Below are 18,245 nucleotides of genomic sequence, written 5' to 3' on the forward strand. Positions count from 1 at the left end.
AACACACATAAAGAAAAAACTTCTCTCTCTCCTCTCCACAGATCCAAGATGACTTTAACTAAGTGGAGACTGGTTGGAGCTTAGCACTGATCCACCGCAGAGCACTATGAGAAGATGAAATCCAGCAGCCTTTAATCCAGAAAGGATTCCCCTTCTCTAGACTAAGGGGCTACAAACTGTATGTAAAGACCACTGGGAATACAAGACTCGAATCAAGGACACGATCCACCCCCCTCTGACTTGCAGGAAGATGGGAGTGAGAAAATAACGCTTTGTGGCATCAATAGGAGTTTAATGTGTTCCAAGGAATCTTAAAACAAACCGTGTACATCCGTGTTCGTCTTAGACAAGCAGGCAACCATGTGGAGATTAACTGGGACTGTCCACTGTCTTCCTGCTGCTGCACTGCTATTGGCTAGCTTTCTCCAGCCAGTGATCGCCACTGAGGAAGATGTCACACCTCGCATCAGTTTCCCATACAGTAAGTGTAATTTTTTTCACTGATGACCAGTTGTGGCTTAACACTGTGGCTGTGAGTGAGTTTTGGCATTATTTCTCCAAAATCTGAAGCTCTGTGCATGTCATCGTGATGGTTTCCTTTTTACATCCTTTCATAAAGAAAACTACAATAACCAAATGTAAAGAGAAATTTTTAATATTACATGCAAATGACCCTGTCTTAAAAGCCTTTTTCTTAGAATGCTGGAAGTGGAAAAATAAAATGCAAATGCCACAACAATAAAGTATAAATATAATATTGCTCGTCTCGGTTTGCAAATCAAGCAAATAAAACAAGAACAGAATTAAAGAGAGGACTCGTTTCAGCACTGTAAACTCAGGACAGTGCTTCTTTTTTTTCTTTTTTATTTGCTCCTACTTCATTACCGAGGTTTTATTATCCTCATTTTCAGCTCTATATTTTTATGCTTGTACTTCATTAGGGTAGCTATGCATGATTCAGTTCAAATTAACCCTGATTTATCTTATTCTGGGGGCTTGGTGCAGCTTCTCATTCTTTGTTTACTTCAGCTTTTTTCTGATTGCACCTCTGAAAGAGCAGGTGAGTGTTGCTTCTGTGCTCACAGAGTTGGTGAGCACATGTGAACTATAGTCTTAGTTTACTGTTCTTAGCTGACAGAAGTGGCACCCTGTGTTGGCTTCTGCTGCTTCAAGGTTCAACATGTTAATATTCAGAGATGCTCTTCTACATGTCTTTGTTGTAAAAAGCCATTGCTTGAGTTAATGTGGCCTTCCTGACAGCTGGAATCGGGCCTTTCTTCTTTGACCTATGGCATCAACAAGGCATTTTCACACAGACTGGCACTCATTGGGAACCAGCCAGTGAGTGCCAGAAATCTGCCCCATTAGTTGCAATTTCAGCAGATGATAAGCCTGTCTGAACTTAAGGACACAAAAATATTAATGTGAATCTTAAGTTGAAAATGCACAGCTGTTTCTACTAAAAACATTATGTGCTGAATATGTAACCGACATAACAGTAGTAAATAAAGGGTGCAGGGCCAGTTTTTCACAGTGTAACATAATAATAAATATCAGTGATGAGCAAAAACAACATACACAGCTGCAACAAGTCTGCAGGGAAAGAGCAGTGTGTGCATAGATGCATGTAAGAAACCACAAGTGACTACAGGCCCAGCCCAGAAACACATATGCCAACTTAAGGACAACCGCACTATAAACATCTCTGCATAGATACATGAAATTACAAGTTTTGTTCCCTTAGGGGTTTTTTTCATATTAGATGTCACTTCACACAAAATTTACTGTCTCTCTTGTGTTTTGTTTTCTTTTTTCCTCTTGGGCCTTGACAGAAAGACTGGGGGAAAATATGCATAACACGTGACTCTGCAGAGTGAAGAGCAAATGAAGTGCAACAATTTGGGGCCCAGTAGCTGCTGTGTAGCACATACAGTCTGGCTTCATACCTTCAAAGGCACTTGGTTGCTCTGCGCTTTTTGCTTCTAATTGACCTTTTGCTAATGTGCGACTGAGTGAAACAATTTATGATACAAATATAAACTTAATGCGTCTCCTGGCAAAATCCGCTGATTGAATGGGAGACCTTTTTGCACCCGACTTCATCATTGTATGTAATTACTCCGCACACACTGCCACACTTCCTATTATAATAACTGTGGATTAAGCTTCCATAATTTAAACACATGCCGCTGTTTTTCTGTATTTGCTCAGCCGACAGCTTTTTGGTAATTGATTGATGCATTATGGAAGCTTGTGACAAATGAGGTAGCTGTTTGGATGTGGCTCACAGGGGAAATTGACTGATTTTTTTTTTTTTTTTTTTTTTTTCCCCCTCCTCTCAGGAAAGTCTCACTAAACACATTTCAACATCCTGAATTAGAGCTGTTGAAACGTGCAGTTTTACATGGCCAACAAGATGCTCCTTAAAATAAGCTTCTCGCTTCATTCGCTCATCTGTCTGTTGTCATCCAGGCAAATAGTTTAGTCAAACATTAACTATAGCATAAGTTCATAAAGGTTTAGAGGTATATTGGCTCTTTTAAGCACCACCTGCCTGAATTTGAAGCCCCCCCCCCGAAGGTTTGTTTCCTTTCCTCTTTAGCCACTTTAGTGAGCCGTCATCCTGTGATTCACATGCACCACCTCATATCTCTCATACCCAAGAACAACCTTTCACATCCTTGAGCCATTTAGCTTATTTCTCTAAGAGCTGAATAGACTAAATTGGCCCAAGGCTGGTTCCCAGCAAGTGAGTGTTTTGCAAACCACTGATGTTTCTTTCTTCCCCCCTACTTTGCCTCACTCTACGCAGCATTCATCATCTTAAATTCATGTATTTTGACATGAGCGATGAGTGATTGAGGTTGTCAGCTGGAGAGCATAAGTAGTAGTGTGAGAAAACTGCTTTTCAACTGACAATTTGGTGTAGAAAGTCTTATTTAAAAGTCACTGGCACTGATTATAAGCTGTTTAATGAGACAACAGCTTTGCACAAACACTAGCATGCTTCATATATAAACTAGCTTTGGTTTGACCTCCACCACTGCTGCAAAACATGTAAAGCAGGTCACCTCTTTAAATCTCCGTTTCTGATTGGCATTGTCTGTAAGAAAAGGGGGACCCGGCCTGTTTTCTGGAGAGAGCACCCTTGCCCTCCTCCTTGAAAAGCGTCCCTCTTCCTTTTTGTCCTCCTTCCCTCTCTCCTCGCTCCTTCCTTCTCTCCTAATGAGCAAGCTAATCTCTCATGTGTAGTGAGTAGGGGTTTTTGTGGTTGCTGCGAAGGGAGAGCTTGTCTGTTTTTCATTATGGTTCTTGAGCAGAGGCAGAGCAGCACAAAAGATCATGGGACTTGGAGCTGTAAGCAATGGTTAGGCATACAGCATGTATCCCTGTTAGTTATCAGAAGCTTCTCAGACAGTACTTTCTGAAGAGGTACACTGAAGAGATGGATTATTTTTGTTCTTCAAATTTGTTTTCTTTTCAGTTTAATCAAGGAGACATTCGAGTTCAGACTTGAGTACATTGACTACAGTGTTTGTCACACACATAGTTGGGTGGCTTGCCCAAGTATAATTCTATTTTGCAATCTTTCTGTCTTCTCCCACCCCCCCACCCCCCCTTCCACTGACACAGTCTCTTCAGTACCGGACAAACTCCTCACTTTTATTTTTGGAAAGTCATCACTAACCAGCTAGGCCCACTGTCCAACATACTCTCAAGTTGACCATTATGGATTGTAGATGAGAAGGGTAGTATATCCAAAACCTTCAGCAGATGGAGAACTACTTCAACTGACAGTAGCCCCTTTTCCATTAGTACCTATTCGGATCGACTCGCCATGGTTTTCAAGGTTTTCCAATAGGTAATAGTACCCGGTACAAGGCGCTACAATAGTACCTACTTAACTGGACAGGTACTAAAATGTGATGTCGTAAGACTGCATGCCACCACTTGACTGGTCAGTGGAGTCACTCAATGAGTCATGAGAGCATCTTGTTCTCCATTCACCCCTCCATCCATTTTCTGCCACTTCTCTGCTTAGAGTGCCACCTCTGAAAGCAGAGTTGCCTGGACCTCCCTCTCCCCGGCCACCTCCTCTAGATCTTCCAAGGGACACAGAGGCTTTCCTAGACCACAAAGAGATGTAACCCCCCCCCCCACCACCACCAGGGTGTCCTGGGCCTCTCGCCAGTAGGACTCACCCAAACCACATCAGCTGGCTTCTTTCAATGTAGAGGGGTAGCAGAAATACTCTGAGCCCCTCCCAAAAGACCAAGCGCTTCACCCTTTCCACTAGTACCTACTCGACTTAACTGTACGGGCTTTCGGTTGTTTCCCATTACAACTGAGTACTAATGTGTGTGTGGAGTCGTTATAGCAAAGTGGCCGAACATCCCATGACATCATTTGTATGCGACACAAACAACACAACAAGGGAGATTGTTGAGGTGATGGTATTTGATGGTATTCTGCTGCTCGGTGTATGGCTTTTTGTTAGACTGAAGGGCCGGGGGGGGTTATATAGCCATCTCCTTCATAGCTCCTTTACCACAACACCCTCCAAAGGAAGGTCATTTCAGCCGCTTGCAACCACAGCTCATGGTTATAGATTAAAGTCGTAACGTAGATTGACTGATAAGTCAGCGGCTTTGCTGTCGCACTCAGCTCTCTTTACCAAAACAGACTGATATAGCATCCACATCACTACCAAATCCATGCCAATGTTTGCATTTACTGCTTTACTCTACTCTGTCGTAAAGAAGTCCCCAGGATACTTGAATTGCTACCCTTGGAGTAGCAATCTGCCTTGACCAGGAGTGGGCACATCAACTTCTGGCACCAGACTTGTTGATGCTAATTCTCATTCCTGTTTTTTCACACTCGGATTCAGTGCATGCTAAGGTCACCTACTGATGAATCCAGAAGAAATCATCCGCAAAAGGCAGAGGTAATCCTGAGGTCACCAAGCTGGTAACCATCTGTTGCTTGGCTCTGCCTAGAAAGCCTGTCCATAAAGGTTATGAACCAAGTCGGTAACAAAAGTATATGGTATCTTAAGATTGTGTAGTTGTGCTTGCTTTTTATGTCCATGTGTGCCCACACACTCCCTGTACCCCTACCGCCACCACAGTCTAATTATTTGGGTAACTAAATTGAATATCATCGTTTTAGTGCTGTTAATCATCTTCCTCTTGAATCAATAATTTGACCTTAAAGAAATATGGTTAGAGATGCTTGAAATGATTGCCTCATAGCAGTGTCTGTCTGTTAGGGATAACGCGACAGCAGAGAAAACATTGTAGCCTTACTCACACTGAAGGAAAAAGATGCTTTTACATTTGAGTGGATTTTTGTACAGATTGAACAAGCTCCCTAAATGCCAGATAATCGTGTTCTACATTAAACACAGTACTTTAGTGGTGCGTTTTAATGTGATTAGGTGGTGATCGCCTCCCTCCACCCATTTCTTTGTTCCCTTTTTATTAGTGCTTTTTAGCTTCTAGTTGGTTTAAGGCACAAGACACAACCCAGATGAGTTCAAATCAATTCTTGCTGCTATACTTAAATCTAATGTATAAGTTTCCTATAATTCCTGAATTTTTTTTTTTACCTACAACGGAAAGATCTGCTTTTACTGTGATAATGTTAAGAGGGAATCTGGAAGAAAGGTTCTAAAACATAATCCAGCTCTGGACACAAGTAGCATCTAGAGAGTCTGTCAGTTACTGTTTCTATCATTAGTGTTTTCATGTGCAGCAGTATAGACTGTGTAAAACAAAGGGGACAGATCAGATCAGCTTTAACACTTTTAGAGGAGCAAATGAAAATGCCCATTTAAGCCAAGCTACAGAGCATGCTGTGTATGCTCTGTGTACACAGTGTCCTTTCTTGTGTACGTTTGGTTTATGTTAGGCGAATATTGTCCGCTTTCTCTCATGCATGCTAATCCACTGACCTTGGCAGTGTGTGGATCGTGGTTCAAAAACAGAGGAGGGGCAGCAAGAAGCGATGGGGGTGGGGGGCTGGGGGTGGTTGTTCAGAGCAAAGGCTGGTGAGGTTTTAGACATGCTCCGATGGCCACCTAAAACCCAGCAAGGACACGCCCACTGATCCTGAAAGAAAAGCGGTCTGTGGCTTCCAGCAGAGGTGGCACTCACAAGTGCCTGCATACAAAAACCATAACAGCCACAACAATGGAAGATAATTGCAGCACATCAGCCCTGTCTCTTTCAGATGTTTTAATGGACTCATCACTCGCACGGTCCAGAGAATGTACAGAGAAGTTTAAACTTTGCAAATTTCGATTAGGAACATTTGATTTAAAGGAAATGGCAAGCAGCGCGAAATGATGGTCGTAGCAAATAATTTAGATGGACAGCGAGGAATGTGAGGTTAAAGAGTGTCATTAGGCAATTTTGGATCGCTGTGCTGGAGTGTACATTTGGTTAGCCTAATCGCTATTAAAAAGTTAACAGCAGAGGTTCTGAGTTTTTCCGTTGCTATAACACAAAAAGGCTTTTTCTTGTTCGACTGTAACATGAAAAAGCTTTCATTTGGTTTCTGTGGCGCTGAATCTGCATTGTAGTGGACTTGTCTGAGAACAAATGGCTTTTGCACACATTTCTGTTGAAAAGGCATTCTTTCAAGAATTTATTTATTTCAAACAAGAATGACAAAACAAACAAAAAGAAAACCACTGGGGAAAAAAAGACGCCCAACAACAATTTACTGCTCATTGTCCATGCACGACAATTTGCAGTAAAAACAACTCATCCCATAGGAAAAAATGGACAGACACAGCAAACAGTCCTGAAAATAAAACACAAAGACTAAATGGCTTGAAACAAACGGGATGTCATTTGTCTGTATACATGTTCTGCTTATTAATGAAAGGTTTTACATCTTTTGCAAACACTTGAGTTTTTCATGAGTTTTTCTTCCTAAACAACCGTTCCAGCTATTTGGCATTTGAGAAATGAAATTAATTAATGCCATTCATTGTTTTCAAAATGTTTCTCTCAGGATTGCTACCAAGTAGAATGTAGACCCACCTTAAGGTAGGGCTGCACAATTAATTAAATCTTAATCTTGATCACAATTTCGACTTCCCAGAATTAAATTAACATAATCAAGTAATATTCAAAGTGATATTGCACCTCCCAAATCACCATGTAATGCCAATCCTGCACCGCATGGCTTGCGGTGTCTTACGAGTAACACTACGTTAAGGCAAGTGTTCACCAAAAATCAAAGGTCTTGCACAGCAGAGAGCTTGTCCTCTGAAGCAGATCATCTGTTTGGAAATGCTTTGGATTTAAGGCAAGTGATGTTAACCAAGAACAAATCTTATGCAACAAGTGCTATAGAGTTGTGTCTGCACGGAAAGCAACACAACTGACTTATTAAAACATGCCACAAACTGCAGTATGACGAATGCCTGAAGGCCATGAAATGTTTGGTTTACCAGAAATGACTTCAAATCGCAACTCCTTTAAACCTCCTGCATCACGAGGAGATCTACTTCTCTGCTGTTTACACTTGTGTGTCTGTAATGGTCTAACTGTACATAATGGCTCAGAGCAGGTTTGCCCTCCTCTAGCAGAGACCATGACTGTTTGACTTTCTATGGATTCTGCTGACGATGACTTCAAATTTGTGGAACTTCTGACTGTTCTGACATCTTTCCATTATTTTTTGTGCTTAATAGCCATTTGAATAGCAACACTTTTTTTTTTCCTCACTATTGAATTGCACACGTGTTCTGGTTGTTGGGGGTTTTTTTCCCCCTGGAAAAAAGTACTTTGAATAAATTGCGTTAAAACCTGGTGTCCATATGGTGATATGATTATATGCCAGAACTGATTCATATTACAGCACCAACATTTCAGAATGCAGTGCACTTTTTAAATTAAAAAAAAAAAGGGTGTCTACTCTTGCACTTTTCAGGAAACTCTTCAGGTTTTACCGTTCAGTTTAGGCTGTACTGAAATGGTTAAAAGCAGCCGTCTCATGTATCTTTCATTAGAAGTCTGAACTTTCCTGAGTTGCTTCCAGTATTTTAATGCACTCCATATGCATTTTACTCCTGGTATAGTGGACGTGTGTGGAAAAGAGACTCGCGTGTGTCCTCCAGTGTCTCACTGCATATCTTCTGTGTTTTATGTGATAAAGTCACTTTTTTCTTTTTTTTTTCCTCTTCTTTTCTTTTAATAGTTGGCTTTTTTTTCCCCTTCTTTGTTTTTTTTGTTTTGTTTTTTTTAAATCAGCCACATTATCAGTCTTTAGGTTGTGATGCTTTTGAACCATGGCAGGTCAATGTAACCCTTATGCTCAAGTGTGGAGACTAGTGCAGCTGATCTGAAAACTCACCAGGCTTCTGATATCAGCAGGGCTATAAGAAATAAACATGACGGTAGAAGAGCAAGAGGAAAAGCATGCAGCCCTTCATCCAAGGTGTGTCTGTGTGTGTGTCTGAAAAGCCATTGGTGTAAACCAGTGTGCTTGACCACTTCTCATCCTTGGTCACTATGTGGTGGATGAGTGGAGAGCATGAGACTCGGTGCGACTCCAGCCTGCTCTTCTCATCAAGAGCCTCTCCAGAGACACGCATGCACACACGTGCACACACCAGGTTGTGTTTATATGCTGGCGTAGCACTTTAAAAGACTTTCAGCACATGCCAGTCCTAAGTGTGTGTACTTTGTAAACTGAGAGCAGTTCCACTGGTGCCCATCAACATGTACTTTGATGGGATTCTAACTCCAGCAGAAACTAATCTGTAAGTGTTGCAAGCTAGCTAGATTTGGACATTTGTGCTATGGACTGGCATGACTTTTTGTTCCCCCCCCTATTCAAATCCAGATGGTTGGGACATAGTTATCAAGCAATTCAGTAAGCACTCTTGTCTATAGAAGGGAGTGTGAGTTGAATCTCTTTAGCACAAGCAAAAATGACGGTGGTTGGATTGATTACCATTACTTGTTGTTTGATTTTTTTAAAGAAGGGTGAATCATTATTTTATTTATTTTTTTACCCTCTGATTTTTCTTATTTCATTAAATATTTTAACAGCAATTACTTTGCCACAAATTTATGTGTAGCTATTCAGCTCCTCCAAATATTATTGCAATTCCCAAATTTTTCTCAGGACTTTTTTATCAAGCATCAGTTCAGGATGTTAACTCTTCAGTGCCTTCCTGAAACACCTGGCAAATTGGCCTTCCCATTAGCCTTTTTTGTGCTTTAGTGCTAGGCGATATGAAGCATTTATACCTGGTTCAAATCATATGAATCACATCACCCTGTTACAGCTTTAAAATCTGTAGAATAGAGGTGGGCTTAATTCCCTCAATCACTGATACTACTGCGAGAAAGTCTCAGTATTGAGCTCAGTGAATTCTTAAACTGATTCATCACACATTTTAGTTCTTGGCACATAAATACAGGGGTATGTGCATTTGTGCTACTGTTACATCTTGGCGCTACTTGTCTGCAATAGCAACTCTTAGCACTTGCGGAGATTTCACACCTATTGGAGTCTAAAACTAGTTTTCCCATCTGTTTCTTCAAATTATAGGAGCACTTGTTTTTGTTGAAGCATTACATTGCTATGATAAGTATTACTTTTTCCTGTTGACACAGAGTAGCTAATGGCCCACCACCCACTTGTGCCATACAGGACTTGAACCAAATGTGCCCTTGGAGCTAAAGCAAGCAGGCACACTGTAAACACTGCAGGAGTTTATTGTTAATATCTTAAATGTGGTGGTATTGCCCACCCCCACTAAAGAGGATGGAGGAGGAGTGTTTGAAAAGGCACCCCACACGACAAGCACAGGCACGTCTGCTTTGAATTGAGTGAGGGAAATGATGCCAAATATTTGTCTCCTCCTCTCTCCCTCTGAGTTTCAGGGTCTGTGTTTGAATAACTCACTCAGATACCTCATCATCAGGATTTTGTAAGCTTTCAGCTGTGATGGAACACTGCGCCACATCGCCTTGCTGGTCTGAGTGTTGGGCGGGCGCATGCCAGTTCTGAGTGCATCAGGATGACACCTAAGAGCCTTTAATTACAGGGTAGAGCATGCTGTCTCTGTCAGCTCCTCTGCTTTTAGAGCTATGCTGTGCTTTATGCACTGACCTCATCCTTGTTACATATGTGTTGGACAGATGTTTTCTTCTTCAGCTGGTGAAGGAAGCTTTTTCAAGAATTGCATGGCTTGTAGGCTACACACATTTCAAACAAACATTCTGCCGTTGCACGGTTTTCTGTTGCTGCTTTGATGTATTTATGCACCTGTAACCATATGGCACCATTAACACCTTTTTTTTTTTTTTTTAAAAAAGCATAATCCTCACATGCAAACAAACACTGGACTTGCACACTGTCAGGCTCTGGTTATTATCTGCAAGGCCCAGCTGTCTCTCAGTATGACATGCACACACTCACACACACATTAAGACATGAACAGAACAGACAGCATATTCACTCACACATCTACAAGTGCAGCAAAGCCGTTATTCCAAACACCACAGTACATGTAAGCCTCATGGCCTGGCTTTGTGGATACTGTAGAGTTCAGTACTGTCAGCTTTATTTCCCATCCAGTAAAGTCAAATTTTCTTTTCTTTTTTTTCTGTGACTTTTCCTTTTAAAAGCAATATTTTCTAGACATCTCTTGCATAAAGATGCTGTTTACATACCTGCAAAATACACGTGACATGGAAGAAGTGCAGAAAGCAAATATCTCCCAGAATTGGCGTCACGTTTCTTTAACAGGAACAGAATCTACTCAAATAGCCCCAGTCATTTTTATTTTCCTGTGGTGCTTCCCAGTTAACACCCCTGCTCCTCTAACACACTTTGTCTCCTCATCAGAGGTCCGACTGTGCAGACAAACTGTTTCTGTGCTGACTTGGCGGGTAAACTACAGCAGTAGAGATCAGATCAGAGCCGCTCTGCTTTTAGTTGCCAGTAGTCACCGGCGATGAAATAACATCACTTCGCCTAAGCATCGGGAGCAGCGGGGCTGAGATGACCTTGAAGCGACTTCTGTCGGCTTCTGTCAGCTCCAGCATTGCTATCAAACCTTTTGTCAAATCATGTCAAACAGAGAGCCTTGAAGCTGTGCACTCTTGTGTAGCTTTATTTAGCTGAGGGCAGAGATAGTGTTTGTTTTGCTTTTCTTTTTTTTTTTTTCTTTAAATATATAAATTGGTGCCTTGCATGCAAGATAAGCCAAGCTCTGTCTGAGATTGATATCAGCTTTGTTACCCTCTCCTCCTTTTGGTTTTCTCATCCTAGCTGTAAGCGAGCCCCTTTGTCCCCATTGCCCCCTTGTGCCTTGTGACTTGGCTCATGCTGCTATAGTAAATCTGGGGCATGTTTACACTCAGTGTTCTGGCAGGCGTATACCTACCAAGCAGCCAATCAGTCACCCCACCCTAAAATTTCCCATTAAACCTTTTGAAAAAATTTATCCTGCTTCATTTTTTTTTCTCCCCCCCCAAATGTGATTCCTGCCAAAGTGCTACCATGAATAGTATTTCTCAGTAACACTGCGTCTGCAAGCTGGCACCCTGTGATGATATCTTAGTTACCTCGATGGTGAGTAAGCACCCACTGAACTTGCGCAGCTGTGATGTGAATAAAGGGATTCGGAGGAAAGTAAATCCTAGTGTATTCCTTTTATGTTTTTCTCAAGGTCTGGGTTCCTGTTAAAAGAACAGATGAACCTTTTTTAGAACTGAACTTCTGAAAGTTTATTTCTGAAAGTTGCATGAGAATGATTTTTCTCATGTGTGCATTATAAATATGACCTTCAGCCAGCTGCAGCACCACTTGGCTTACCACATAAAGGCTGTAAACAAGGAAATAAAAGGTAATGGACTGTATACAAAAAACGGACATATGTTGTGACCTCCACCAACTGGTGTGTGTGCTCTGCTGAAGCCTTGAGTTTATTATGTTATCATGCATGTTGTAACATTTTTTTTTTTTTCTTGAAGCCAGAAGTCACGTTTGAGTGAGAGGTAATCATGAAGTTATGAGCTAACACTAGCTAGCTTAGTTAGAAAAGTGCATCCACAGACTTGTGCATTAGTGCTAAGTAACTTAATTACATTTAACTACACAGTAAACTATGATATTTGTCTGATGCTTGCACTGAAAAAGCGCAAAGTCACACACATCAAAAAAGGTCACCTCCTAGTTTCTCCTAGCGCTAGAAACCCATCAAAGTAACAGGCAGCTAACGACTAGCACCACCCGTGGGGGTGGGTCAAAGCAGGCCAGCATATTTAAATCCTGGCAGACCAATGGGCTTTTGAAGCCAACTCAGAAGTGCCTGAAATCCATTACCCAATGAGGAACACGGTCAGACGCACCCCTCCTTGTGACATCCACTTTCTTGCAACCACAATGATGACATTAGAAGCATCATCTCAAGGGTTCAAAATTGGACTTTCGAAATCAGAGGTGATGTCACAATAGCTATGCATATAATATAGGTAAGTTGGGGGGGGTTTGTTGTTGTTGTTGTTTTTGACACATGAAATTTGATAAGGAGACCAAAAATGTTGGTTGTTTTGTTTTTTTTGTACATTTCTGCTTTAAAGTGGTACGTTTTTACACAGGAGTCCATCCCTTTGTTCTTTGACTATGCTCCAGTACTACTTGCCTTTTCAGCTTTTCCTCCAAGCAGACAAGCACTTATTGAAACCAGTAAACATTGCTCACATTGCAACATTCACATACACATCGCATTTTTAGGCTCGGTTGTGCCAACTGGAACTCATATCTATAGGCTTATATACATATTAGAATATATTAAATCCCCTCCATAAACACATTTAATATATGAAAAATAGGAGGATATGCGTTTGCATTGGCTGGCTTACAAATCTCTTCTTACATTCATGACGTATGTAGCCGCTCATTGTGTGCGCACAGAATTAGTTTGATTCCCTGACTCTCAAGCAAACGGTTCCGTAATCACAAAGCATCTGTTCGCTGAAATCCTCTGTGATCTGATTTCTTCCTGCCATCTCTAGCTCCAGTGAAATGAAGAAAATCACAGTGAATAAATACATTTAATACGCTTGCAAAATTGAATTCCACATAATTAATAACTGAGAGGTTATTAAGTCTCAGTGGAGACGAGACATTGGGCTCTTGGATGCTGTGTTAGTGCTGCATGCAGACCTTGTTCTTCTAACTGCACTCTCCATAACCATGGAGAATTCAGGCAAATCATCTTATTTGACTTCCATGTTGGAATTCAAAGAACCTGCTAACTAATTCAGCATGTTAACACCAGTAATAAAGCAGTTATATTGCTGGTAGGTGTGATGTGATGACCGTTGGCAGAGGTTGATGGCCTCACTTGGTGACAGCCAGCTGATTAAACAAGTGGGTGATGAATGGAACTGGAGCCTGGCTGTGAAATGACCTGCAGTTGCTGCTGCTGTCTGTGGATGCCCAGTGTTCTGCTGCAATCATGTCAAAACACACAAGTGATCTACTGCATCATAGAGCTCAGAAATCTCCCTCAAAAACCAGCCTCTGAAGGGAGGAGCTTTGGTTTTTCTTTCTGAAATCACTGCAGCTTGACACAACTTGGACATTTGTTACTACTTGACCTTCTGCTCTTATCAGAAATCCATCTTGAAGTGCTTTGAAAATAAGCGCTTTCCTCCGTCTGCATGTTTCTTCATAGTTCAACATCTCAATCCAGTCTTCCTGGTTACCACAACTCCCACTCAGTACCCCAACCTCAAACCCAACCTCCTGCTAAGTAGACTCATCCTGCTCTCAGAGTAAAAGTTTCATGACTTTGCCCTCCCCCTTGCTCATTATTCCATTGTCTGTCTAAGAGATTGTCACTGTGATTTATGTCAGGGAGTTTTAATATGCGGTGGAAAGGCTGTTTTTGGTTCTAGTGAATGTCCAAAACTCAGGGGAATCCTGACAATCACAATCTATGACATGTCCCCCCTGTTGAGAGGAGAGATGGCACTCCTTTGTCTGCAGGGTCTGCTGGGACTGAGTGTACCTCACTTTATGAGCATTTAAGGGTGTTTTAGCACATTTAATTTACCCTGAAATAAAACCAGTTTTTTGTTCTCTTTACAGGAAAAATTCAATTTCTCCCTGTCCAGAAGGACACCTGCATGACTATAGGAAATATGCTTTTATTATTATAATTATTTTGTATCCCCTCCCCATAATTTTAATGATGGGCCCTGGTCTCCATTGACTCCAGATGTCACAATGTTTTCAACAGAACGAGCACTGTAACGGCAGAAAGAGCCTAAACTTTGATTGTGGACAAGATGTGGCTTGTGCAGCTGGCTTTCACTCCCACAAGGGGAAGACTATCATCTGCCAAAGTGCCTTGAGTGTTAGATGAACCATTTGTTTGTGAGCATATTGAAAAGTTTAAGTCATGGGTTGTAGGGTTGTAAACATTTATTGCAGCTTTATCAGCTCCATTTGCATTGTGGGCCAATGCACCACCTGATAGTGTTGAGGGAAAACTTCTTGCTGGTGTCTTTTTGGTTCTGTCAGAAGTGTCTAAATTTGAATCCAGCTTACTGGTTATACATGTGGAAAAGGCTGTAAATGGTTTAACTGCAGCAAATATTAGTGTTTACGACCTCAGATTCGAGCCAGTAATCTTATTTGGACAAGCAAATGGAGTCCGTGACCTCCAGTGTTTTGGCTTGCAAAGGACACAGAGTGTGTTTTAATATGTTTGGAACGGGAGGCAAGAGATAAACATTTACTAAGATGGTCAAAAGCTGCAAAGAGTGGGATGCGTGTAGGCAGAGAATGCACTGATCTTATATTACATGCACTTGGTCAGCTTTTCTGAGCTGAGAAAACGAATGTCAAATATGGCGCAATAACATTAATCTACAAAACGATGGGCCCCACTTGATTGTGATTTGTCCAAACCCTGAAGGTCTTGAATAAAACGCTTTATTGGGTTTTGTTTTGCTTTTATATTTGGTCTGTTTGAGGTGTATTATACGGTTAGTCCAAGCGAAAAGTGACCAATTGTCAGACCTCCTGCTGCCTATAAAAGCTGGCTTCAAAAATGAATCCAATCCTCTTCACAGTAGAAAGCAGTAAAAAGCTTCTGATGCCACTATTGAGAACATTGAGTCCTCTGTGATGCTAAGGGAAATGCTATAAAAGGAGCAATGTGTACATCAAGTCTGTATTTAATCAGAAGAATCATTTGAAGCTGCAGGAAATCGAGCAACGTGGGGAAAAAGTAGCTCATTTGACTTCTGGCCCACTGCTTAAGAGATCTTTTTGAAGAAGCTGCAGAATCAGGGAGATTTAGATTAGTGTTGAGCAGAGGAAGCTTTTACCCCGCTGCCAGTAATGATTCGAACGAAATGGGGGTCGGCCAGCACAGAGAAGCGTAGACGTGGCTCAGTGGTGTGTGTCTTCTCATGGAGAAGCTGGTGGCTGCGACTAAAGAAGCGAAGAAGACAGTCGCCTCCAAGAGTGAGGCTCAAGGAAGACGAGTTTGATAAGAGTTCACACTGTGTGTCATAAAATTAATTTGACTGAAACTCGCAAGCAAGTGTTGGCTGTAGTTTTGGTTTGTGGTTCTTTATGTAACCTTGAGATTCTCATAGTTTTTTGGAGTGCTAAAACAGAAGTTCCAGTCAGCTTAAGGAACGGTTGTCTTCTGCTCATCTTAGGTTGGAATTTGAATGTCAGAGGCCTGCAGAAAAGAGGGATACATGTCATGGTGTTCTGCAGGGGTTGACAGACATTTCTGGGTTAAACGGGTGTCCATGATTAAGTGCTACTGAGTGCGTGCACTTAGAAGCCCCCCCCTCCTTAAAAATAAAATCAGATCAGGCATCTGTTTTTCTGTGCTTTGAGCATCAGGACATGTTCTGTACTAATCTGTTCCTTTCTGTTCTGCTGTGTGATAATAATCTGCTGTGTGTGTGTGTGTGTGTGTGTGTGTGTGTGTCGTCTTTTTCCAGATGCAAAGGAAAGATCAGCTAAGAGGTTCTCGGCAAACGGCGTCTTTAATTACACCTCTCTGCTGCTCAGCCAGGAAGACGACATGCTGTATGTGGGAGCCAGGGAGGCACTGTTCGCCCTCAGCCTCTCGGACATCAGCAAAATCAAGCTGCAGAAGAATGTGAGTGTGACAAAATGCCAAATGCCTCATCTAAGTCTAAATTGCATGTTTAAAACCCGAATTGCTGGTTCACCAGGCTCGCACATGTGAAAAATTTTGCTGGTAGATAGTTCAGGGAGAATTTCTAAAGCCCTGAATTACCACTTTATGGACTTGTCATTAATTTGAGCTGTTGGCCGATGGTGTTAAATAAATAAATCCTGGCAATTTTCACCATATTTACAGTTAAATTAAAGTAAAAAAAAAAAAGTTTGGAAACACCTGCTCAGTCGCTTTGTTTACTATTTAGACTTCTGTTCCTATGAATCGTGACTTTTCTCAGAGCAGCGACGCTCACAGTTTAGACGACTGCAGCGAGTCATAAAAACTTTGAGCGCAAACATAAACAGTTATGGTGATGTGCAGACGTCACAGTTTGTGCGAGCAGTGGCCAATGCATCAGACATAACCACAGCTTTATGCACACATTTGAGTTTCTGTTTTGTTTTATCTGCCACAGTTATTGTTTGACAGTGGGTGCCATTAAGGGAGTATGTCTTGTCGTTAGTCCTTAACCAGTCAGCGTACAATAACAGAATTCTTTTATAGACAAAGTCGGCCTCTCTCTAAGAGTAGATGAAATGATGTCACTAGTGTTTTCATTTGGATTTCAGCATAAAATCAAACTCTTCTCTAAAATCAGGTGAAAATAATATTTTAGCAACCAATCGAGGACGATCTCAAAAGCACTACGTGCATATCGAAGCCCATTTTAGTACAGTGGAAGTGGATATGCTCTCTAAAAATTGGCTCCGAATCCAGGGGTTTCCACTATCTATCACATGACTTATTTAGGGTTTCTTTCTCTGCTTCAGCTGACATGGGGCACTCCTGCTGGAAAAAGAGACGAGTGTAGCTTCAAAGGGAAGAACCTGGAGGTGAGAGACATTTTCTTCTGTTTGTTTGAGCAGTGTTGTAAGGGGGAAAAAAAATTACAGTGGAGCTGTGTGTTGACAAACCTTTCCATCAGTTACAAATGGATTCATCAAGTGTGCAGGCTCACTGGGGAATTGCTCTTTCTTCTTCTTGTTCTTCTGTCTGTCTGTTACCTTGTTGTCATGCCAGCTGTTGTATCTCTGGGCGACAAGCCTCAGTAATCTGTTTAAATCTCTGGTCTGTGTAATACAAAAAACTCACCAGGCAAAGTGCTGTGTGATGCTGAGAGGTTTTCCCAGCAGTATTTGAGGAGAGGGGGAATACTTTTCTGTCGAATAATATTTACATTTCCTGCTCTGAAAGATTTGCTTATGATTAGGAGTATTATAGGCCGATTTTTAAGGGGCTCTCGAGAAGATCACATTCAATTCTTAGAATTTCTTGTGATTTTTATGGACCTGACACGCTCTCCATTTGTTCTCCTCCAGACTGATTGCTTCAATTACATCAAAATTCTTCTGCGGCTGAATAGCACTCATCTCTATGTGTGTGGCACCTATGCCTTCAGTCCTGTCTGCGCCTACATAGTAAGTAATGACCTCTCAATCTACCCATTGTTCACCTGCAAGAGTTGATTTTCTCCCATCATTAAAGCGAGTCTTGATTTATTCCGTTCCTCTCCTCTCACAAGAACAAGTCTGAATTTTATCAATATTTTTTAGGGGTGCTTTTTAGGAATCAGACCCCTTTATCCACCATGTCAGTATTGGATCTGTTGTTATCCAAGCGTTACCAAATCCTGTTGAGGCACTTGAGCCAGACAAGTCAACAGGGGGTACACGAGCTGTGTGGTTTCCAGATAGAGGGGAAGCAGTAGGTCTGTTTATCTAGCAGAGGAGTACATTTTGGAGTGATGGTAACCGGGAGTAGGATGGCACTGATTTCTTTGATAGGGCGGCAGTAGAGTTTGGCAACAGCACAGCTTCTCAAAGCAGGGCATTAAACTCTGCCCTTTGACGTCAGAGTCTCAGATTGAGGATCACTTGGCAGGACGTTAGGCCCTGATCTGGGATTCCAAGCAAGTCTGAGTTGGTCTGTGTGAACACTCGTCTTGTTGACGGAGTCCACAACTCTGTGTGTCACCCAGGGCATTCCT

General features: G+C 41.7%; 1 protein-coding gene across 1 annotated transcript in view; it reads left to right on the forward strand.

The window, feature by feature from the left end:
* Positions 1-18,245, forward strand: part of sema4bb (sema domain, immunoglobulin domain (Ig), transmembrane domain (TM) and short cytoplasmic domain, (semaphorin) 4Bb) — a 52,530-nt gene that overhangs the window by 13,636 nt on the left and 20,649 nt on the right. The window contains exons 2-5 of the mRNA XM_031732804.2: positions 42-481; positions 16,014-16,174; positions 17,029-17,091; positions 17,578-17,676. Of these exons, the coding sequence (XP_031588664.1) occupies positions 361-481; positions 16,014-16,174; positions 17,029-17,091; positions 17,578-17,676 (444 nt within the window). The 5' untranslated portion in view covers positions 42-360. The remainder of the gene's footprint in view (positions 1-41; positions 482-16,013; positions 16,175-17,028; positions 17,092-17,577; positions 17,677-18,245) is intronic.

The sequence above is a fragment of the Oreochromis aureus genome, linkage group 1 (genome assembly GCF_013358895.1).
Source record: "Oreochromis aureus strain Israel breed Guangdong linkage group 1, ZZ_aureus, whole genome shotgun sequence".
NCBI classification, from domain to species: Eukaryota; Metazoa; Chordata; class Actinopteri; order Cichliformes; family Cichlidae; genus Oreochromis; species Oreochromis aureus.